The sequence below is a fragment of the Salmo trutta genome, chromosome 4 (assembly GCF_901001165.1).
Source record: "Salmo trutta chromosome 4, fSalTru1.1, whole genome shotgun sequence".
NCBI classification, from domain to species: Eukaryota; Metazoa; Chordata; class Actinopteri; order Salmoniformes; family Salmonidae; genus Salmo; species Salmo trutta.
The window spans coordinates 56411192-56435664 of NC_042960.1; the positions used below are offsets into that span (position 1 = coordinate 56411192).

A 24473-nucleotide genomic window follows, 5' to 3' on the forward strand; every position below is an offset into this window, starting at 1 on the left:
ACACACACACATACTACACTGGCACTCCAATACACACACACACACTCACACATAATACATTGACACTCCAATACACACACACACACACACACTCACACATAATACACTGACACACCAATACACACACAAACACACACACACACACACAAACAAACACAGACACACACACACACACACACACACACACACACACACACACACACACACACACACACACACACACACACACACACTGACACTCCAATACACACACACACTCACACATAATACACTGACACTCCAATACACACACACACACACACACACACACACACACACACACATACTACACTGACACTCCAATACACACACACACACTCACACATAATACACTGACACACCAATACACACACATACACAAACAAACACAGACACACACACACACACACACACACACACACACACACACAGACACACACACACACACACACACACACACACACACACACACACACACACACACACACACACACACACACTGACACTCCAATACACACACACACTCACACATAATACACTGACACTCCAAAACACACACACACACACACACACACACACACACACACACACACACACACACACACAATACACTGACACTCCAATACACACACACATTGACATTCTTCACACACGCTGCTGCTACTCTGTTTATTATATATCCTGATTGCCTAGTCACTATTACCCCCGCCTGTATTGCCTCAATTACCTCTCTTCCTCGTACCCCTGCACATTGACTCAGTATTGGTACTCCTTGTATGTAGCCTGTTATTGTTTTTATTGTGTTACTATTACCTTTTCATTTAGGAAATATTTGTCTTCCTTTTTAAATTCTGCATTGTTGGGAATGGGCATCTGTCACACATTTCACCGTAAAGTCTACACCTATTGTATTTGGCGCATGTGACCAATAACATTTTATTTTATTTTATTTGTGTGTAGTATAGAGAGAGTGAGAAACAGAGAGAGACAGTACTCTACCACCCCAGTGTTTCTGGAAGACAGAAATGTGTGACCGATGTGGCAGACTTCGTTCCCCACGGTTCCCCATTTGTAGTGGTGGAAAAAGTATCCAATTGTCATTCTTGAGAAAAGTAAAGATTCCTTAATAGAAAATGACTCAAGTAAAAGTGAGTCACCCAGTAAAATACTACTTAAGTAAAAGTCTAAAAGTATTTGGTTTTAAATATACTTAAGTATCAAAAGTAAATGTAATTGCTAAAATATACTTAAGTATCAAAAGTAAAAGTACCAATTACAAATCATTTCACATTCCGTATATATAGAGCAAACCAGATGGCACAATTTTCTTGTTTTTTTTATGTATGGATAGACATGGGCACACTCCAACACTTTCGTTTGAGTCCACCAGATCAGAGGCAGTAGGGATGACCAGGGATGTTCACTTAAAAAGTGTGAGAATTGGACCATTTTCCTGTCCTGCTTAGCATTCAAAGTACTTTTGGGTGTCAGGGAAAATGCATGGAGTAAAAAGTAAAAACATTTCTTCAGTAATGTAAGGAAGTAGAAGTAAAAGTTGTCAAAAATATAAATAGTAAAGTACAGATAACCCAAAAAACTACTTAATTAGTACTTGAAAGTATTTTTACTTAAGTGCTTTACACCATTGCCCATTTCTGCTATTAAACACAAAGGCTTTCATGTGTTTACATGCTCATTGCCAGCCAGGCCGGGCCGCGCTGAGCGCAGTGTGCTATTGTTTCAAACATCTCAAACATTGTGTGATCAAGGCCTGTTGATCGGGCCTGCTTGTCTCTGACTGGGGCTGCAGACATGAAGACAACTGGAGCAGACACCCAGAGTATGGCATGGCGTTGCAAAATGGAGTGATACCCTTCCTTCTTAAAGATCCCTTTTACCCTGTACAAATCTCCCACTTTACCCCCACCAAAGCACCCCCAGACCGTCACATTGCCTCCAACATGCTTGACAGGCGTCAAGCACTCCTCCAGCATCTTTTCATTTTTTCTGCATCTCACAAATGTTCTTCTTTGTGATCCGAACACCTCAAACTTAGATTAGTCTGTCCATAACACTTTTTTCCAATCTTCCTCTGTCCAGTCTGTGTAAGGGGTGCGTAACTGGTGGCAGTGAAGTCAGACGCAGGAGAGCAGAACTAGGAAATAGCCGGAGCAGTTTAACAACGGCATAAAGACATAATGAACATGGGTACAAAACCCGACGCGCACCAGAAAACATGTGCACAAGCACTTACAACAAACAATGCCACACAAAGACATGGGGGGAACAGAGGGTTAAATATACAACAAGTAATTGAGGGGATTGAAACCAGGTGTGAGGAAAACAAGACAAAACCAATGGAAAATGAAAAGTGGATCGATGATGGCTAGAAGACCGGCGACGCCGACCGCCGAGCGCCGCTCGAACAAGGAGAGGACCCGACTTCGGCAGAAGTCGTGACAGTCTGTGTTCTTTTGCCCATCTTAATCATTTATTTCTATTGGCCGGTCTGAGATATGGCTTTTTCTTTGCAACTCTGCCTAGAAGGCCAGCATCCCAGAGTCGCCTCTTCACTGTTGATGTTGAGACTGGTGTTTTGCGGGTACTATTTAATGAAGCTGCCAGTTGAAGACTTGTGAGGCGTCAAGACACTCTAATGTACTTGTCATTTTGCTCAGTTGTGCACTGGGGCCTCCCACTCCTCTTTCTATTCTGGTTAGAGCCAGTTTACGCTGTTCTGTAAAGGGAGTAGTACACAGCGTTGTACGAGATCTTCAGTTTCTTGGCAATTTCTCGCATGGAATAGCCTTAATTTCTCAGAACAAGAATAGACTGACGAGTTTCAGACTGAAGATATTTGTTTCTGGCCATTTTGAGCCTGTAATCGAACCCACAAATACTGATGCTCCAGATACTCAACTAGTCTAAAGAAGGCCAGTTCTATTGCTTCTGTAATCAGAACAACAGTTTTCAGCTGTCCTAACATAATTGCCAAAGGGTTTTCTAATGATCACTTAGCCTTTTCAAATTCTAAACTTGGATTAGCTAACACAACGTGCCATTGAAACACAGGAGTGAGGGTTGCTGATAATGGGCCTCTGTACGCCCATGTAGATAGATTTTCCATTAAAAATCAGTTGTTTCCAGCTACAATAGTAATTTACAACATTAACAATGTCTACACCATATTTCTGATCAATTTGATGTTATTTTAATGGACAAAAAATGTGCTTTTCTTTCAAAAACAAGGACATTTCTAAGTGACCCCAAACTTTTGAACAGTAGTGTAGATTTTTTGTTGTTGAAATTAAGTGGAAACTACTTTGATTCATCCAGTTTGTGCCCAGTGGGTAGAAACACACGGCACCAGTTACTATACACAGCAGGCTAGAGAGAGACTAGAGACAGACTCCCAGGTCTGGCTGGGTTGGATGGGCTCATAGTAATGCTGCATGCATGCCGACATTCTCCCTGTCTCTCTGATGATTCAACAACACACCAACTAAATATCACATGAAAGGCAGTTCCTGGCTCCCTGCAAATTAAACCCCTCTCACATTTCAAGTGTTATGTGGTGTCTTTTCTGATTTGATACAGAAAGACTGTGGGTGTCTGTTTCTCTTGCACTGAACAAAGACACCTCCTAAAGCTGATCTTGGACCACAGGCCTGTGCTCTTGCTGAGCTCTGACCATCGGCTCTAGAATCTTCCCCTTATGGACTCTGTCCCCAGACGTTATTACACTGTCTGCTCCTAGGAAGCACAGACAGGATATTAGACTGGCTCCAGCCAATGAATAGCAGAGAGGAAAGTTGCCATTGACAACTCTGAAGTTTCTAAAGTAACCACCTGAAAAAAGCTACCAAAAAAGTTTTATTAAGAGAGAAACTTCCAAGTTTCAATGGAGGGCATGTGGCTATAATCTGTCCAGGATTTCAAAGGACCACACCAACTCATTTATCCTCAACATTGTACCCAATTGAATTGACCACAATGGCCCTGGTTAAGAATGGTGAGTCTGTGGAGGACTGTGGCAGTGTTTAGCCTGGGTATTTATTGGAGAAAACAACCTTGGCCCTGAAATCATACGGCACGGGACAATCGAAACAATATTGAAGTTTGTGTGTGGGAGATTAAAGACTTGCACTGTGTTGTCTGGCAAATTCTCTGGTCTGGCAAGAAGAGGGATGAATAAAATAAAACATATAAGAGGAGAGGAGAAGAAGAATGTGACTAGCAGCAAGTGTTGTGAGTCATCAACCAGAGAGAGAGAAACATGTGGGAAACCTGACATTGTAAAGGTTCCTTTCGCGCCAAATGTGGTTGAGCGCCCCATCTGTGGCAGGCCGGCTTTTAAGTTATGTAAAATATGTTATTCTTTTATCATGGTTACTTGCAGAACATGTGTGTGCATTTGCGACGAGAGGGGGAAACTGCACATGTTTTCTGTTTCCTACATGTGTTTTCTTTCCCAATTACGTTCAATCTCCAACGTCAGCGCAAAAACACATCCTCCTTACACTTCGGAAGAAGGGGGGGAAGAAAGGAAAAAATACTGCCTCAGCTTTTTGTTTGGTATTGTTTGTGGGCATTTCCTCGTATAGGCCCAGGTCTGAGGCAGGAAAAAGCAGTCCCCTGCAGTCTGCTTTCATCCATATGTTTTATGGCCCCTGTCGGTGTATTGTCTGTTAAGTCCTTTTGTCCCTACCCTCTAATGAAGCCTTCAGATCGGTTTGTTGTCCCTACACTCTAACGAAGTCTTCAGTCCGGCTTGTTGTCGCTACCCTGTAATGAAGTCTTCAGACCGGTTTGTTGTCCCTACCCTGTAATGAAGTCTATTGAGACCATCTTCCTGTCCGTACCCTGTAATTAAGTCTTCAGACCGGTTTGTTGTCCCTACCCTCTACGGAAGTTTTCAGACCATCTTCCTGTCCCTACCCTGTGCTGAAGTCTTCAGACCGGCTTGTTGTCCCTACCCTGTAATGAAGTCTTCATTCCAACTTGTTGTCCCTACCCTGTAATGAAGTCTTCATTCCAACTTGTTGTCCCTACCCTGTAATGAAGTCTTCATTCCAACTTGTTGTCCCTACCCTGTAATGAAGTCTTCATTCCAACTTGTTGTCCCTACCCTGTAATGAAGTCTTCAGACCGGTTTGTTGTCCCTACTCTGTAATGAAGTCTTCATTCCAACTTGTTGTCCCTACCCTGTAATGAAGTCTTCATTCCAACTTGTTGTCCCTACCCTGTAATGAAGTCTTCATTCCAACTTGTTGTCCCTACACTGTAATGAAGTCTTCATTCCAACTTCTTGTCCCTACTCTGAAATGAAGTCTTCATTCCAACTTGTTGTCCCTACTCTGTAATGAAGTCTTCATTCCAACTTGTTGTCCCTACCCTGTAATGAAGTCTTCATTCCAACTTGTTGTCCCTACTCTGTAATGAAGTCTTCATTCCAACTTGTTGTCCCTACCCTGTAATGAAGTCTTCATTCCAACTTGTTGTCCCTACCCTGTAATGAAGTCGTCATTCCAACTTGTTGTCCCTACACTGTAATGAAGTCTTCATTCCAACTTGTTGTCCCTACTCTGTAATGAAGTCTTCATTCCAACTTGTTGTCCCTACTCTGTAATGAAGTCTTCAGACTGACTTGTTGTCCCTACCCTCTAATGAAGTCCTCAGACTGACTTGTTGTCCCTACCCTCTAAGGAAGTCTTCAGACCATATTCCTGTCCCTACCCTGTAATGAAGTCTTCAGACTGACTTGTTGCCCATACACTCTAATGAAGTCTTCAGACGGACTTGTTTTCCCTACCCTCTAATGAAGTCCTCAGACTGACTTGTTGTCCCTACCCTCTAAGGAAGTCTTCAGACCATATTCCTGTCCCTACCCTGTAATGAAGTCTTCAGACTGACTTGTTGCCCATACACTCTAATGAAGTCTTCAGACGGACTTGTTTTCCCTACCCTCTAATGAAGTCCTCAGACTGACTTGTTGTCCCTACCCTCTAAGGAAGTCTTCAGACCATATTCCTGTCCCTACCCTGTAATGAAGTCTTCAGACTGACTTGTTGCCCATACACTCTAATGAAGTCTTCAGACGGACTTGTTGTCCCTACCCTATAATGAAGTCTTCAGACTGACTTGTTGTCCCTACCCTATAATGAAGTCTTCAGACTGACTTGTTGTCCCTACCCTATAATGAAGTCTTCAGACTGACTTGTTGTCCCTACCCTCTAAGGAAGTCTTCAGACCATATTCCTGTCCCTACCCTGTAATGAAGTCTTCAGACTGACTTGTTGCCCATACACTCTAATGAAGTCTTCAGACGGACTTGTTGTCCCTACCCTATAATGAAGTCTTCAGACTGACTTGTTGTCCCTACCCTATAATGAAGTCTTCAGACTGACTTGTTGTCCCTACCCTATAATGAAGTCTTCAGACTGACTTGTTGTCCCTACCCTATAATGAAGTCTTCAGACTGACTTGTTGTCCCTACCCTATAATGAAGTCTTCAGACTGACTTGTTGTCCCTACCCTCTAATGAAGTCCTCAGACTGACTTGTTGTCCCTACCCTCTAAGGAAGTCTTCAGACCATATTCCTGTCCCTACCCTGTAATGAAGTCTTCAGACTGACTTGTTGCCCATACACTCTAATGAAGTCTTCAGACGGACTTGTTTTCCCTACCCTCTAATGAAGTCCTCAGACTGACTTGTTGTCCCTACCCTCTAAGGAAGTCTTCAGACCATATTCCTGTCCCTACCCTGTAATGAAGTCTTCAGACTGACTTGTTGCCCATACACTCTAATGAAGTCTTCAGACGGACTTGTTTTCCCTACCCTCTAATGAAGTCCTCAGACTGACTTGTTGTCCCTACCCTATAATGAAGTCTTCAGACTGACTTGTTGTCCCTACCCTATAATGAAGTCTTCAGACTGACTTGTTGTCCCTACCCTATAATGAAGTCTTCAGACTGACTTGTTGTCCCTACCCTATAATGAAGTCTTCAGACGGACTTGTTGTCCCTACCCTATAATGAAGTCTTCAGACTGACTTGTTGTCCCTACCCTATAATGAAGTCTTCAGACTGACTTGTTGTCCCTACCCTATAATGAAGTCTTAAAATCGGCTGGTTGACTCCACAAAGGCGGGAGTGTGTGCTTCTTCACAGAGCACCAGCTAGTCAGCTATAGGGCCAGGACGCAGCAGTCACAACAAGAATTCTCTCCGCATACATCCCCCCATACACAGTGGCAGACTTACCATTAGGCAACTCAGGCAATTGCCTGGGGCCTCACATCACTAGGGGCCTTGGGAACTTGGTATAATTTTGTTTAATAATACCTAATTTCTATGTTTTGTTGCCTTCTTCCTCTGCTCGAGGCCCTACTCCAATGTGCGATATTTAGCGGTTGTGACCATCTCTGGTTTTGACAAATAGAGCAGTTTCAGTTTTCTTTCTCCATACTTGGTTGTAGCTTTTGAACGGTTGGGTCTATTAGACTTTCAGGAACACTTGTGTGTCTTCTATTTCCCTCTACGACGCTTACAAGCCGCAGGAAACGTTAGAAAAGACTGTGACGGAATCGCATTTGAAAACAATGCAGATATTTTTTTCTACACACACAATTATTACTTGATGATATTTCCTGGTGTTTTCCCAAACTTTCCAGTACTTTCTGATGCATTTCACTCCCTTTGTGATGCAAATTAAATATTTTCTTATTAGCCATATGAACATGGTTGGAGTTTGTATCTGTGCTAGAATGGTTGAAAAAGCCATAAAAAAATTATGTATACAGTTGAAGTCGGAAGTTTACATACACCTTAGCCAAATACATTTAAACTCTGTTTTTCACAATTCCTGGCATTTAATCCTAGTAAAAATTCCCTATCTTAGGTCAGTTAGGATCACCACTTTATTTTAAGAATGTGAAATGTCAGAATAATAGTAGAGAGAATGATTTAATTCAGCGTTTATTTCTTTCATCACATTACCAGTGGGTCAGAAGTTTACATACACTCAATTAGTATTTGGTAGCATTGCCTTTAAATTGTTTAACTTGGGTCAAATGTTTCGGGTAGCCTTCCACAAGCTTCCCACAATAAGTTGGGTGAATTTTGGCCCATTCCTCCTGACAGAACTGGTGTAAGTGAGTCAGGTTTGTAGGCATCCTTGCTCGCACATGCTTTTTCAGTTCTGCCCACACATTTTTTATAGGATTGTGGTCAAGGCTTTGTGATGGCCACTCCAATACCTTGACTTTGTTGTCCTTAAGCCATTTTGCCCCAACTTTGGTAGTATGCTTGGGGTCATTGTCCACTTGGAAGACCCATTTGCAACCAAGCTTTAACTTTCTGACTGATGTCTTGAGATGTTGCTTCAATATATCAACATCATTTTCCATCCTTATGAAGCTATCTATTTTGTGAAGTGCACCAGTCCCTCTTGCAGCAAAGCACCCCCACAACATGATGCTACCACCCCCGTGCTTCACGGTTGGGACGGAGTTCTTTGGCTTGCAAGCCTCCCCCTTTTTCCTCCAAACATAACGATGGTCATTATGGCCAAACAGTTCTATTTTTGTTTAATCAGACCAGAGGACATTTCTCCAAAAAGTACGATCTTTGTCCCCAGGTGCAGTTGCAAACCGTAGTCTGGCTTTTTTATGGCGGTTTTGGAGCAGTGGCTTTTCCTTGCTGAGCGGCCTTTCAGGTTATGTCGATATAGGACTTGTTTTAGTGTGGATATAGATACTTTTGTACCAGTTTCCTCCAGCATCTTCACAAGGTCTTTTTCTGTTGTTCTGGGATTGATTTGCACTTTTCACACCAAAGAACATTCATCTCTAGGAGACAGAATGCATCTCCTTCCTGAGCGGTGTGACGGCTGCGTGATTTCTTTTGATTTTCCCATGATGTCAACCAAAGAGGCACTGAGTTTGAAGGTAGGCCTTGAAATACATCCACAGGTACACCTTCAATTGACTCAAATGATGTCAAGAACCATCATGCGCTATAATGAAACTGGCTCTCATGAGGACCGCCACAGGAAAGGAAGACCCAGAGTTATTAGAGTTACCAGCCCCCAAATAAATGGTTCATGGAGTTCAAGTAACAGACACATCTCAACACCAACTGTTCAGAGGAGAGTGTGTGAATCAGGCCTTCGTGGTCGAATTGCTGCAAAGAAAACCACTAGTAAAGGACATCATTAAGAAGAAGAGGGCCAAGAATCATGAGCAATGGACATTCGATCTGTGGAAATCTGTCCTTTGGTCTGATGAATCCAAATTTGAGATTTTTGGTTCCAACCGCCATGTCTTTGTGAGACAAAGAGTAGGTAGTTCCCGTGAAGCATGGAGGAGGAGATGTGATGATGTAGGGGTGCTTTACTGGTGACACTCTCTGTGATTTATTTAGAATTCAAGGCACACTTAACCAGCAAGGCTACCACAGCATTCTGCAGCCATCCCATCTGGTTTGAACTTAGTGGGACTATCATTTGTTTTTCAACAGGACAATGACCCAACACATCTCCGGGCTGTGTTTGGGGTATTTGACCAAGAAGGACAGTAATGCTGCATCAGATGACCTGGCCTCCACAATCACCCGACCTCAACCCAATTGAGATGGTTTGGGATGAGTTGGACCGCCGTGTGAAGGTAAAGCAGCCAACAAGTGCTCAGCATATGTGGGAACTCCTTCAAGACTGTTGTAAAAGCATTCCAAATGAAGCTGGTTGAGAGAATGCCAAGAGTGTTCAAAGCTGTCATCAAGGCAAAGGGTGGCTACTTTGAAGATTATAAAACATATTTTGATTTGTTTAGCACTTTTTTGGTTACTACATGATTCTATATGTGTTATTTCATCGTTTTGATGTCTTCACTATTATACATTGGAGAAAATAGTAAAAATTTTAAATAAAAACTTTTGACTGGTACTGTATATATTTTTGTCAGATAAACACTCCAAACAGCCTACCCAACTGCTCGGAGGCGTCCACATGGTCCTAAAGCAAACCATTTGTATGACATTCCAATAATAAAACTTAGGGGGGGAGGGGGGGCAAGAATGCAATTTCAGAATGTGGGGGGAACATGCTTCCCCCATCCGTCGTGAAGTTTGCACCAGCATCCCGGAGTCGCCTCTTTACTGTTGAGGTTGAGCCTAGTGTTTTGTGGGTACTATTTAATGAAGCTGCCAGTTGAGGACTTGTGAGGCGTCTGTTTCTCAAACTAGACACTCTAATGTACTTGTCCTCTTACTCAGTTGTGCACCGGGGCCTCCCACTCCTCTTTCTATTCTGGTTAGAACCAGTTTGCGCTGTTCTGTGAAGGGGGTAGTATACAGCTTTGTACGAGATCTTCAGTTTCTTGGCAATTTCTCGCATGGAATAGCCTTAATTTCTCAGAACAAGAATAGGCTGACAAGTTTCAGAAGAAAGTTCTTTGTTTCTTTCCATTTTGAGCCTGTAATCGAACCCACAAATGCTGATGCTCCAGATACTCAACTAGTCTAAAGAAGGCCAGTTTTATTGCTTCTGTAATCAGGACAACCGTTTCAGCTGTGCTAACATAATTGCAAAACGGTTTTCTAATGATAAATTAGCCTTTTCAAATGATAAACTTGGATTAGCTAACACAACGTGCCATTGGAACACAGGAGTGATGGTTGCTGATAATGCGAAGATCTCCCCCATGGCACAAACCCGAGGGGGCGCCAACCCGGACAGAAAGATCACATCATTGGCTCAACCCACTCAAGTGACGCCCCCCTCCTAGGGACGGCATGGAAGAGCACTAGTAAGCCAGTGACTCAGCCCCCGTAATAAGGTCAGAGGCAGAGAATCTTAGTGGAGAGAGGGGAACCGGCCAGGCAAAGACAGCAAGGGTGGTTCGTTGCTCCAGTGCCTTTCCGTTCACCTTCGTACCCCTGGGCCAGACTACACTCAATCATAGGACCTACTGAAGAGATGAGTCTTCAATAAAGACTAAAAGGTTGAGACAGAGTCTGCGTCTCTCACATGGATAGGCAGACCATTCTATAAAAATTGAGCTCTATAGGAGAAAGCCCTGCCTCCAGCTGTTTGCTTATACATTCTAGGGACAATAATGAGGCCTGCATCTTGCGACCGTAGCGTACGTGCAGGTATGTGCAGCAGGACCAAATTGGAGAGATAGGTAGGAGCAAGCCCATGTAATGCTTTGTAGGTTTAGCAGTATAACCTTGAAATCAGCCCTAGCCTTAACATGAAGCCAGGGTAGAGAGGCTAGCACTGGAGTAATATGATAGATTTGTTTGATTCTTGTCAAGATTCTAGCAGCCGTGTTTAGCGCTAACTGAAGTTTATTGAGTACTTTATCCGGGTAGCCGGAAAGTAGAGCATTGTAGTAGTCTAATCTAGAAGTGACAAAAGCATGGTTAGCTTTCCTGCATCATTTTTGGCCAAAAGTTTCAGATTTTTGCAATCTTACAAAGATGGAAAAAAGCTGTCCTTGAAATATTCTTGATATGTTGTCAAACGAGAGATCAGGATCCAGAGTAATGCCGAGGCCCTTCACAGTTTTATTTGAGATGATTGTGCAACCATCAAGATTAATTGTCAGATCCAACAGAAGATCTCTTTGTTTCTTGGGACCTACATTAGAACTAGAATCTCTGTTTTGTCCGAGTTTAAAAGTAAAACATTTGCCGCCGTCCACTTCCTTATGTCTGAAACACAGGATTCCAGGGAGGGCAATTTTTCAGGCTTCACCATGTTTCATCCAAATGTACAGCTGTGTATCGTCCGCATAGCAGTGAAAGTTAACATTATGTTTCCAAATGACATCACCAAGAGGTAAAATATATAGTGAAAACAATAGTGGTCCTAAAAATCAACCTTGAGGAACACCGAAACTTACAATTGATTTGTCGAAAAACAAACCATCCACAGAGACAAACTGTTATCTTTCCGACAGATAAGATCTAAATCAGGCCAGAACTTGTCCGTGTAGACCAATTAGGGTTTCCAATCTCTCCAAAAGAATGTGGTGATCGATGGTGTCAAAAGCAGCACTAGGGTCTAGGAGCACGAGGACAGATGTAGAACCTTGGTGTGACGCCATTAAAAGGTAATTTACCACCTTCACGAGTGCAGTCTCAGTGCTATGATGGGGTCTAAAACCAGTCTGAGGCGTTTCGTATACATTGTTTGTCTTCAGGAAGACAGTGAGTTGTGGCGCAACAGCTTTTTCCCCAAAGAATTGGGAGGAATGTGAGATTTGATATAGGCCAATAGTTTTTTTAACATTTTCTGGGTCAACGTTTGGCTTTTTCAAGAGAGGCTTTATTACTGCCACTTTAATGAGTTTGGTACACATCTGGTGGATAGGGAGCCGTTTATTATGTTCAACATAGGAGGGCCAAGCACAGGAAGCAGCTCTTTCAGTAATTTAGTTGGAATAGGGTCCAGTATGCAGCTTGAAGGTTTAGAGGCCATTACTATTTTCATGAATGTGTCAAGAGATATAGGATTAAAAAACTTGAGTGTTTTTATTGATCCTTGGTCCTGGCAGTGTTGTGCAGACTCAGGACAACTGAGTTTTGGAGAAATACGCAGATTCAAGGAGGAGTCCGTAATTTGTTTTCTAATCCAAGATGGCGTAGCAGTGCAGACGCAGACGTGGTTTGTTGTCTCGTTTACTTTTTGTATTTTTTGTCATTTTTGTATATATTCCAATTTATTTATCAAACTCTTTTTCCATATTTAAATTAATTTTAAAGCAATTTTTTTTAGAGCCTATAGCCAAAACTTTCATCAGAAGGTAGCCAGCTAATTAGCTAAGTTACTAGCTATTTAGTCATTGTTAGCCACTGCTAGCGGCCTTTACCTTCTGCTCAGGCACCAGCCGTTTTTTTAGCCTGGATAATACCTGCCAGCCTCGGACTGTTTTTCTCCACTACAACGCCTGATTCCTGCTGTAAACCCTGGACCATTGATCATCACAGCTAGCTAGCTGCCACTGAGTGACCCAGCCCCGAAGCTAGCCCTGAGCAAAATTACCACAACCACAATACCTCTTTTGCCATCTGGCCCGGTCCCTTCGTCGACACGGCGCCCCGCTGTACCACCACGACTGGTCCGCAGACGTAATTCCATCAGCTGTGCCTTCAACCGGCCTTTGCCGGACGACGGAGCAGACGCTTCTACTTACCCCGGACTGCTAACTTTAAACGCTGTGTCTCCCGCGTGCTAGCGTAGTAACGACTACCTAGCAGCTTCCCTGTTTCATCTATTGCTGTACACTGGACCCTATGATCACTTGGCTACATAGCTGATGCCTGCTGGACTGTTCATTTATCACGGTACTCCACTTTGTTTACCTTTGTTTTTCTGTCGGCCCTAGCCCCGAACTCAGGCCCTGTGTGTAGTTAACCGACCCTCTCTGCCCATTCATCGCCATTTTACCTGTTGTTGTTGTCTTAGCTGATTAGCTGTTGTTGTCTTACCCGTTGTTGACTTAGCTAGCTCTCCCAACCTACACCTGTGATTGCTTTATGTCTCTCTCAAATGTCAATATGCCTTGTATACTGTTGTTTAGGATAATTATCATTGTTTTAGTTTACTGCGGAGCCCCTAGTCCCACTGTACATGCCTTAGATACCTCCTTTGTCCCACCTACCACACATGCGGTGACCTCACCCAGTATAACCAGCGTGTCCAGTGCCTGGGCTTACCTCCACTGTACCCGCATCCCACCATACCCCTGTCTGCACATTATGCCCTGAATCTATTCTACCACGCCCAGAAATCTGCTCCTTTTATTCTCTGTCCCCAACGCACTAGACGACCAGTTTTGCTAGCCTTTAGCCCGACCCTCATCCTACTCCTCCTCTGTTCATTGGGTGATGTGGAGGCTAACCCAGGCCCTGCGTGTCCCCAGGCACTCTCATTTGTTGACTTCTGTAATCGAAAAAGCCTTGGTTTCATGCATGTTAACATCAGAAGCCTCCTCCCTAAGTTTGTTTTCTCACTGCTTTAGCACACTCCACTAACCCTGATGTCCTTGCCGTGTCTGAATCCTGGCTTAGGAAGGCCACCAAAAATTCTGAGATTTCCATACCCAACTACAACATTTTCCGTCAAGATAGAACTGCCAAAGGGGGAGGAGTTGCAATCTACTGCAGAGATAGCTTGCAAAGTTCTGTCATACTTTCCAGGTCTATGCCCAAACAGTTCGAGCTTCTAATTTTAAAAATGAATCTCTCCAGAAATAAGTCTCTCACTGTTGCCGCCTGTTATAGACCCCCCTCAGCTCCCAGCTGTGCCCTGGACACCACATGTGAATTGATTGCCCCCCATCTATCTTCAGTTCGTTCTGTTAGGTGACCTAAACTGGGATATGCTTAACACCCCAGCAGTCCTACAATCTAAGCTAGATGCCCTCAATCTCACACAAATTATTTAGGAAACCACCAGCTACAACCCTAAATCCGTAAACATGGGCACCCTCATAGATGTTATCCTGACCAACTTGCCCTCCGAATACAACTCTGCTGTTTTCAATCAGGATCTCAGCGATCACTGCCTCATTGCCTGCATCCGCTATGGGTCCGCGGTCAAACGACCACCCCTCATCACTGTCAAACGTTCCCTAAAACACTTCTGCGAGCAGGACTTTCTAATCGACCTGGCCCAGGTATCCTGGAAGGATATTGACCTCATCCCGTCAGTCGAGGATGCCTAGTCGTTCTTTAAAAGTAATTTCCTCACCATCTTAAATAAGCATGCCCCTTTCAAAAAATGTAGAACTAAGAACAGATATAGCCCTTGGTTCACTCCAGACCTGACTGCCCTTGACCTGCACAAAAACATCCTGTGGCGGACTGCAATAGCATCGAATAGTCCCCGCGATATGCAACTGTTCAGGGAAGTCAGGAACCAATACACACAGTCAGTTAGGAAAGCAAAGGCTAGCTTTTTCAAACAGAAATTTGCATTCTGTAGCTCTAACTCCAAAAACTTTTGGGACACTGTGAAGTCCATGGAGAACAAGAGCACCTCCTCCCAGCTGCCCACTGCACTGAGGCTAGGTGACACGGTCACCACCGATAAATCCATGTTAATCGAAAGTTTCAATAAGCATTTCTCTACAGCTGGCCATGCTTTCTTCCTGGCTACCCCAACCCCGGCCAACAGCTCCGCACCCCTCGCAGCTACTTGTCCGAGCCTCCCCAGCTTCTCCTTCACCCAAATCCAGATTGCAGATGTACTGAAAGAGCTGGACCCATACAAATCACCTGAGCTAGACAATCTGGACCCTCTCTTTCTAAAATTATCCGCCGCCATTGTTGCAACCCCTATTACCAGTCTGTTCAACCTCTTTTTCATTTCGTCCGAGAAGGGGGTGACATCTAGGGGGTGACACTCTTCAAAGGGGGTGACACTCTAGACCCAAACTGTTACAGACCTATATCCATCCTGCCCTGCCTTTCTAAAGTCTTTGAAAGACAAGTTAATAAACAGATCACTGACCATTTCGAATCCCACCGTACCTTCTACGTTGTCCAATCCGGTTTCCGAGCTGGTCACGGGTGCACCTCAGCAACACTCAAGGTACTAAACGATATCATAACCGGCATCAATAAAAGACAGTACTGTGCAGCCATCTTCATCGACCTGGCCAAGGCTTTCGACTCTGTCAATCACCATATTCTTATCGGCAGACTCAATAGCCTTGGTTTCTCAAATGACTGCCTCACCTGGTTCACCAACTACGCAGATAGAGTTCAGTGTGTAAAATCGGAGGGCCTGTTGTCCGGACCTCTGGCAGTCTCTATGGGGGTACCACAGGGTTCAATTCTCAGGCCGACTCTTTTCTCTGTATATATCAACAATGTCGCTCTTGCTGAGGGTCATTCCCTGATCCACCTCTACGCAGACGACACCATTCTGCATACATCTGGCCCTTCTTTGGACACTGTGTTAACTAACCTCCAAATGAGCTTCAATGCCATACAACACTCCTTCTGTGGCCTCCAACTGCTCTTAAACGCTAGCAAAACCAAATGCATGCTTTTCAACCGTTCGCTGCCCGCACCCGCACGCTCGACTAGCATCACTACTCTGGACGGTTCTGACCTAGAATACGTGGACAACTACAAATACCTAGGTGTCTGGCTAGACTGTAAACTCTCCTTCCAGACGCATATCAAACATCTCCAATCCAAAATAAAATCTAGAATTGGCTTTCTATTTCGCAACAAAGCCTCCTTCACTCACGCCGCCAAACTTACCCTAGTAAAACTGACTATCCTACCGATCCTCGACTTCGGCAATGTCATCTACAAAATAGCTTCCAATACTCTACTCAGCAAATTGGAAGCAGTCTATCACAGTGCCATCCGTCTTGTTACCAAAGCGCCTTATACCACCCACCACTGCGACCTGTATGCTCTAGTCGGCTGGCCCTCGCTTCATATTCGTCGCCAGACCCACTGGCTCCAGGTCATCTATAAGTCTATGCTAGGTAAAGCTCCGTCTTATCTCAGCTCACTGGTCACGGTAACAACACCCACCCGTAGCACGCGCTCCAGCAGGTATATCTCACTGGTCATCCCCAAAGCCAACACCTCCTTTGGTCGCCTTTCCTTCCAGTTCTCTGCTGCCAGTGACTGGAACGAATTGCAAAAATCGCTGAAGCTGGAGACTTACATTTCCCTCACTAACTTTAAACATCAGCTATCTGAGCAGCTACCCGATCGCTGCAGCGGTACGTAGTCCATCAGTAAATAGCCCACCCAATCTGCCTACCTCATCCCCATATTGTTTTTATTTACTTTGCTGCTCTTTTGCACACCAGTATCACTACTTACACACCATCATCTGCTCATCATCATCTGCTCATCTATCACTCCAGTGTTAATCTGCTAAATTGTAATTACTTTGCTACTATGGCCGATTTATTGCCTTACCTCCTCATGTCATTTGCACACACTGTATATAGACTTTCATTTTTTCTATTGTGTTATTGACTGTACGCTTGTTTATTCCATGTGTAACTCTGTGTTGTTGTTTCTGTCGCACTGCTTTGCTTTATCTTGGCCAGGTCGCAGTTGTAAATGAGAACTTGTTCTCAACTAGCTTACCTGGTTAAATAAAGGTGAAATATATATATTTTTTTAATTATGATCGTGATATTTTCGTCAAAGAAGTTCATGAATTCATCACTGCTGAAGTGAAAGCCATCCTCTCTTGGGAAGGCTGCTTTTTAGTTAGCTTTGCGACAGTATCAAAAATAAATGTTGGATTGTTCCGGGTTGGACTCCCCTTTGCCTCCATAATTCTTTGAGGCATGGATTCTACAAGGTGTGGCATTTAAACGTTGCTAGGAAAACATTCCCCACACCATTACACCACCGCCGCCAGCATGTACCGTTGACACCAGGCAGGATGGGGCCATGGACTCATGTTTTTGCCTCCAGGACTACTGCTGACTGGATGTTTATTTTCGTTGTCGCACCATTCTCTGTAAACCCTAGACACTGTCGTGCGTGAAAAGCCCAGGAGGCTGGTCGTTTCTGAGATACTGGAGCGCCTGGCACCGACAATCATAACACGCTCAAAGTCGATTAGGTCACTCATTTTGCCCATTCTAATGTTCAACCGAACAGTAACTGAACAGTAACAGTAACTAGGCAAGTCAGTTAAGAACAAATTCTTATTTACAATGACGGCCTACCAAGAGGAAAAAGGCCTCCTGTTGGGACGGGGGATACATTTTTTTTGTTGTTGACAAAACACACATCACAGCAAGAGAGACACCACAACACTACATAAAAAGAGACTTAAGACAACAACACAGCATGGCAGCAACACATGACAACAACACGGTAGCAACACAACATGGCAGTAGCACAACATGGTAGCAGCACAAACCTGGTACAAACATTGTTGGGCACAGACAACAGCACAGAGGGAAAAAAGGTAGAGACAACAATACATCACGCGAAGGAGCCAGAAGTGTCAGTAAGAGTGTCCATGATTGACTCTTTAAATGTAGAGATGGAGATAAAACTGTCCAGTTTGAGTGTTTTTTTCAGCTCGTTCCAGTACACTGTACTCTTTGAGAGAGGTAGTTAGCAAACCAGGCCAAAAACCCCGCAGAGACACCAATACTCCTTAGCCGACCCACAAGAATGGAATGGTCAATAAAAATAGTAGCACAACATTGCTTATAATCAAGGGCAATGCTGACATCATTTAGGACCTTTAAGGTTGCAGTGACACACCATAATCTGAATGGATATCAGATTGCATACCAGAGAGAATGCTATAGACATCAAGAAAGCCAGTCAGTTTATTATTGACCAGTTTTTCCAACACTTTTGATGAACAGGGCAAGAGAGAAATTGGCCTATAATAGTTAGGATCATCTTGATCTCCCCCTTTAAATAAAGGAGGTGACGTGGCTGCCTTCCAAGCACTGGGAACCTCCCCAGAGAGGAGAAACAGGTTAGAAAGGTCAGAGATAGGCTTGGTGATGATAGAGGCTGCAACCTTAAAGAAGAAAGGATCTAAACCATCTGACCCAGATGTTTTTTGGGGGTCAAGTTTAAGGAGCACTTCTCCTTTAGCACTTCCACTCAGTGACCGCCTGCAGGGAGAAACTGTGTAGCAGGACAGGGGAAAAAGAGGATGGAGCATGAGGGCTAGTCACATTAGAAGGGCTGGGAGATTAGGAAATATGGGACGGGCAAGGCAGCACGGCTGAGTCAAATAGGAATCCTGACCTAATGTGCCAGCTCTGAACAGCTCTTCATTCAGTAGCTATGATTGTGTTAAATAAACATGAGTGGGGAGGGGGCCTGAGACTGGCCTCTGCCTGGGGCCTCCAAATCACTAAGTCCGCCCCTGCACATACACCCCCCCCACCCCCCCAACCTCTTCCTTTCCCCCTACAAAGGGCTGCTGCCTGCTGCCTTCAAAATAGAGTGATTAATTTGCTGTGGAGTACTTCAGAGGAGAAGACCTTATCTCTCACCACAGTCACACTCAGAGCCCGGCAAAGTGTGCCACACCACACACACACACACACACACACACACACACACACACACACTCACTCACTCACTCACTCACTCACTCACTCACACACACACACACTCTCACACACACGCATTTTCTCGCTCTAGTTATGGGAGGATGTTTTGGGGATTTGGGACCACATTCTTTTAAACCCCCAGACTTTGTGACTCTACAGACTGTGTTTTGCCATTATCTCTGGATGGATGCAACTTCGTCTTCTGTCTCTCGTTTGTTCCTGTGCCCATCACTCATATCTGTGGTATTTTACGATGTGTGTCCCCTCTCCGAATTCCTTAAGAATGTTGTCGATTGTTAAAGAATCCGGTGGCATTGCTCAGCGTTAATCCGGCATCTCTCAAACACTCCAAACGGCATCCTGCGGCTTACCGACCCCTTTCATGTGAAAGATACGGCCGAAGGCGACGGGTCACATGGTTTAAAACACGCATGAAGTAAAAGCAGATATTTTAGTTCTCGTTCTTAAGATAGAAAAAAACATCCACATTCAATTGATTGCTTTCTCTTTGATCTGTCAGCAAAGCGAGTGTCATAGAGAAGCAACAGACAGAGATACTCGGCTGGAAATAAAATGAACATGGGTTTGCACTGAATGAGCATTACTCACAGTCACGCTACAGTTCTAGCACACAGTACCTATAGTACAGAGACAACATAGTACGAGAATATAATAACAGTCCAGAAATATAAAACCACCACATGAATGGTAAACTGTAAAAGGAAAGGGGACGTTCTATACATGGACCAAAATAATCAGACAGGTTTTAAAATAGACTCCAAGGGCCTATTTGCAGATTTAGCTAGCAGGTCCCCACTTCCTCTACTGCTCTGTAGTCGTCCCCTAGCTATGACCCCCATGAACCATGTAAGTGGTCAGCAGTAGAACCGCACATAGACACCCGTCAGAATATTGCCCTTTCATCCCAACCATCACATTTGGCTCACAACAACATCTTTTTGTTTTTAAACCAATTCTGTGTGCATCTTGTAATGCTTTTCAGCTTAAACAGGGAAACCAAGCAAACACCAACACATCGTGCTAAACCCTTGTGTGATGGAATACGTGTGTCTGTGCCTGTATAGCTAATATACAGTGTGTGCTGTTATGGTGTTTAGTTTAGTGGCGGTGGTTGTTGACACAGATGAGGCAAGTTGAGCAAGTGTGTGTGTGTTTTGCGTGTGTGTGTGTGTGTGTGTGTGTTTGTGTGTGTGTGTGACTCAGATTACACAAGCTGTGTTTTGTTCTCCCCAGACTCACAGAGGGACACTAATTCACAGTTTTTATTAATATGGTGAAATTCACAGAGGAACACAGTTTATTACAAGTGCATCAGAGTTCAACAGCCATGAGTTGTATGATAAACCTGTTTAGTTCCAGAGGGTGGATCGTGTGGTATGTGTGTGTGCGTGTGCATGTGTGTGTGGTAGGGAGGGAGGGGGGGGACTCTCCTAGCCCTCAGGGCCACATGTGTTTTGCCATTGCATGGTAGGAATGTAGTAGGTCTACAAGCCAATTAGAATGGCTGGAAGCATGCAAGTACAAATGTTCTGTTTTCAGAGCAGAAAACAAGTCAGGTTGCATTGATAAGGAATACAACTGAGACGGGAAACATCTGCAGGCTTAACCCCTTGTGTGCTGGAACAAATTACATCAAATTGATTTGTCATACACTGAGGTGTTTATTCTACTTTTAAACAGTTAAGGCAACATTTTACACACAATATTATTGAGTAGATGTAACTTCCAAGGTAAGATAAAATTATCTTTCTCCAAACATGTATACAACATTGTGTAAAGAATCAAAGTCTGCAAATGTTGAATTACCCACAATCCTCTAAAAACAGAGCCAGGTGGCAAGTTGTTGCAAGAACTTAAAATATTATAAAAATGTTGTAAATTAAATAAAACATTCCTCTCTGATTATCCTCATAAAATATATGTTTTAAGCAACATATTGAGCGGGATTTATTCCTAACTTTTTAGGTCAAATTTAATTAACAAATCATTTAAACGACTTGCATTTTATTAAGTATATGTTTATGAATTTTTTGTCAATTTGAATTCTCCCCACAATCTACAGTGTTTGCACAGGATACAGCGTCATGAACAAGGTACAATAAAATGCTTACTTGCCAGCTCTCCTCTCTGCAGTGCAACCAATTGAGCTTTGTTTGTCTATCTGTCTGTCTCTCAGGTTGTCTCACGCCCAAAGATCTGCAGTCAAAGTACTCCGGAGAATGAAGTACTTTGTGGCCAGACAGAAATTTCAGGTAAAAGACAGGGTGGAGGAGGGGAGTGGGGGAGGATGGGGGAGGGGAGAAGGGGAGAAGAGTGGGTGTGGGGGGGACTGGGGGGGGGGGGGGGTAGGAGGAGAGTGGAGGAGAAGGGGTGGAGGAAGGGGAGTGGAAGGAGGGAGAATAAAGAGAATAGACTCTGGAGAGTGTTGTGGTTACTCAGGAAGGGGAGTGGTAGCCCAAGGGCATGTTGTGCAGCTGCAGAAATGGTGTGTGTGTGTGTTTGTGTGCACGTGCGTGCGTACATGCATGCGTATGTGTTTTGTGTATGCGTGCGTGCATGCGCATGTACGCCATGTGTGCGTGCGTTAACAATGTACGTGTGTATGTTTGAGACTGCAACTTGCACCTGCACATCTGTGTCTGGCCTGTCGTCAGTTCAGCCTCAGTATCATGGGAACCCTGTTCATCTCAGGCTCTGTGGCTAGAGTCTCTCACTGCACAGCTGCAGAAGACTAAGCACCTACCACAGAATGGCCTCGCATGGCCTTTAGTCATCATCAACTCTATTTATGATCTGACTGTGGTTGTAGTCTCCAACAGTCTCCAACAAACCCAGGCCATTGCTTCAGTCTTCACGTTCAACCATCTTCTCATTACTTCATTATTTGGAGATGATTAGCTTCTCTGTAAAAAATAAACTAGGACCATCACAGGGCCTATCATGTTTAATGGGATGATGCAGCCGTAGTCAGAAGATAGCATCATCCTCACTCAAAACAACAAGTAAAAGCCCACTGAACGAGCACTCTTCCCTTGGCTTCCTCATCGTCAATGTACACTGCAATAACAAAGTACCGAGTTGGCCCAGGTATTTCCCTAGGGATTTCCATGGGTGACAATGTGCTGTGTGTGTTGTGTGTGCTACTACAATACAATATTCCTACTCCACAGCAAGCGAGGAAACCGTACGACGTGAGGGACGTGATGGAGCAGTACAACCAGGGACACCTCACCATGATGGTCCGCATTAAGGAGCTACAGAGGAGGTGGGCCACTGACTCACTCTCTTCTTTTTATTTACTTTCTCTCTCTTTCTGTCTCTTGCAGTCACTCGCTCTCTCTCTGTAACGATGTACGCTGAAAGTCGGGAAGCAAGATCAGGGAGTGAATACCTTTAATAAATAAATGTACAAAACAAGAAACACAAACAGCGCACCGACACGAAACAGCAACATCATTACAGAATGACGACTCAACGAAGGGAAGCATCAGGGAGTGGGTTTTTTGTGTTGGGGGTGATGTCGGGTGTTGGAGCCGGAGCTACCTGGCAAGCCTTAGCTGTGAACAGGTTCCTGTGCCTCGACCGAGGCAACCGGGGAGGTCTTAGCCGGCTCATCAGGCTCTCACGCCTCAGCCGGTTCGGTTCGTCAGGTTTCTGCACCTCAGTGGAGGCGACCGGTCCGCTCTGGATCCCCAGGATCGTCCCTTTGGTTGGCGTCCTGTGGCTGGAGCCGAATGCCCCGGGGAGGGGGTACTGTTACGTATGCTCCCTCTCCGACGCTCTAGGTCGTCATGCTCCCGCGCCTCAGCCGGATCGACAGATTCCCGCGCCTTAGCAGAGGTGACCGGTCCGCTCCTGATCCCCGGGATCATCATCTTGGTCGGCGTCCTGCGGCTGGAGCCGCGCGTCGGGGAGGGGGTACTGTCACGTATGCTCCCTCTCCCGCCTCTAGGTCACCAGTCTGCTTGTCATGGTGCACACCTGTCACTAGAGTTATGCGCATAATGACACTCACCTGGACTCCATCACCTCCTTGATTACCTGCCCTTTATATGTCACTCCCTTTGGTTTCTTCCCCAGTCGTCATTGTTGCTGTTCCATGTCGGTGCACTGTTTGTGTTTCTTGTTTTGTTCATTTATTTATTAAAGGTATTCACTCCCTGAAAAAAAAGAAGGAAGAAAAGAAGCATTACACTCTCTCAAGTTTGTATTGTCACATGCACAAGCGCAGTGAAATGCTTTACTTGCCAGCTCTACCCAACAGTGCCCTTTTGGGCTTCCAACCTCACCTGCACACCATTTTTACAAGTTTTTTATCTGTACTGTCTTTCACTTCTTTTCTTTGGTGTGAATAAATAAAACCTAAAACCCAACAGTGTAGTAATCAATATCAAAATAGTATAACTAATACAAAAATATATAGATATAATAAAGAAAACACAATAAATACAGGGTCAGTGCCAATACCAAATGTACAATGTGCAGGGGTACGGGAGTAGTTTGAGGTAGAACAGTCAGTGTAGGCATGATAAGCAGGAACATATACATACTTCTTGTTATAGAGTAGATACAGTGCCTTCAGAAAGTATTCACACCCCTTGACTTTTTCCACATGTTCTTGTCTTACCTGAATTTAAAATTGATTCAATTTAGATTTTGTGTTACTGACCTACACACAATAACCCATAATGTCAAAGCGGAATGATGTTTTTAGAAATGTTTACAAATAAAAAAGAAAAGAAAAGCTGAACATTTTGTCAAAAGTTATTCAACCCATTTGTTATGGTAAGCCTACATAAGTTCAGGAGTAGAAATTTGAGAGTGAAGAGTGAACTCACTCTTTGTGCAATAATAGCGTTTAAAATGATTTTTGAATGACTACCTCATCTCTCTACCCCACATATACTATTATCTGTAAGGTCCCTCAGTCGAGCAGTGAATTTCAAACAAAAATTCAACCACAAAGACCAGGGAGATTTTCCAATGCCTCACATATAAAGACACCTATTGGTAGATGGGTAAAAAAAGACATTGAATATCCTTTTGAGCATGGTGAAGTTATTAGTTACACTTTGGATGGTGTATCAATACAGCCAGTCACTACAAAGATACAGGCATCCTTCCTAACTCAGTTGCTGGAGAGGAAGGAAACCGCTCAGGGATTTCACCATTAGGCCAATGGCGACTTTAAAACAGTTGAAGAGTTGAATGGCTGTGATAGGAGAAAACTGAGCGACATACCCAAATGTGATTCTAACGTGTATGTAAATAATCATACAGTTGAAGTCGGAAGTTTACATACACCTTAGCCAAATACATTTAAACTCAGTTTTTCACAATTCCTGAC

General features: G+C 44.0%; 1 protein-coding gene across 1 annotated transcript in view; it reads left to right on the plus strand.

Moving 5' to 3' along the window:
* Positions 1-24473, plus strand: part of LOC115192668 (potassium voltage-gated channel subfamily KQT member 1-like) — a 219412-nt gene that overhangs the window by 101549 nt on the left and 93390 nt on the right. Inside the window, exons 2-3 of the mRNA XM_029751425.1 lie at positions 21303-21378; positions 22297-22391. Of these exons, the coding sequence (XP_029607285.1) occupies positions 21303-21378; positions 22297-22391 (171 nt within the window). The remainder of the gene's footprint in view (positions 1-21302; positions 21379-22296; positions 22392-24473) is intronic.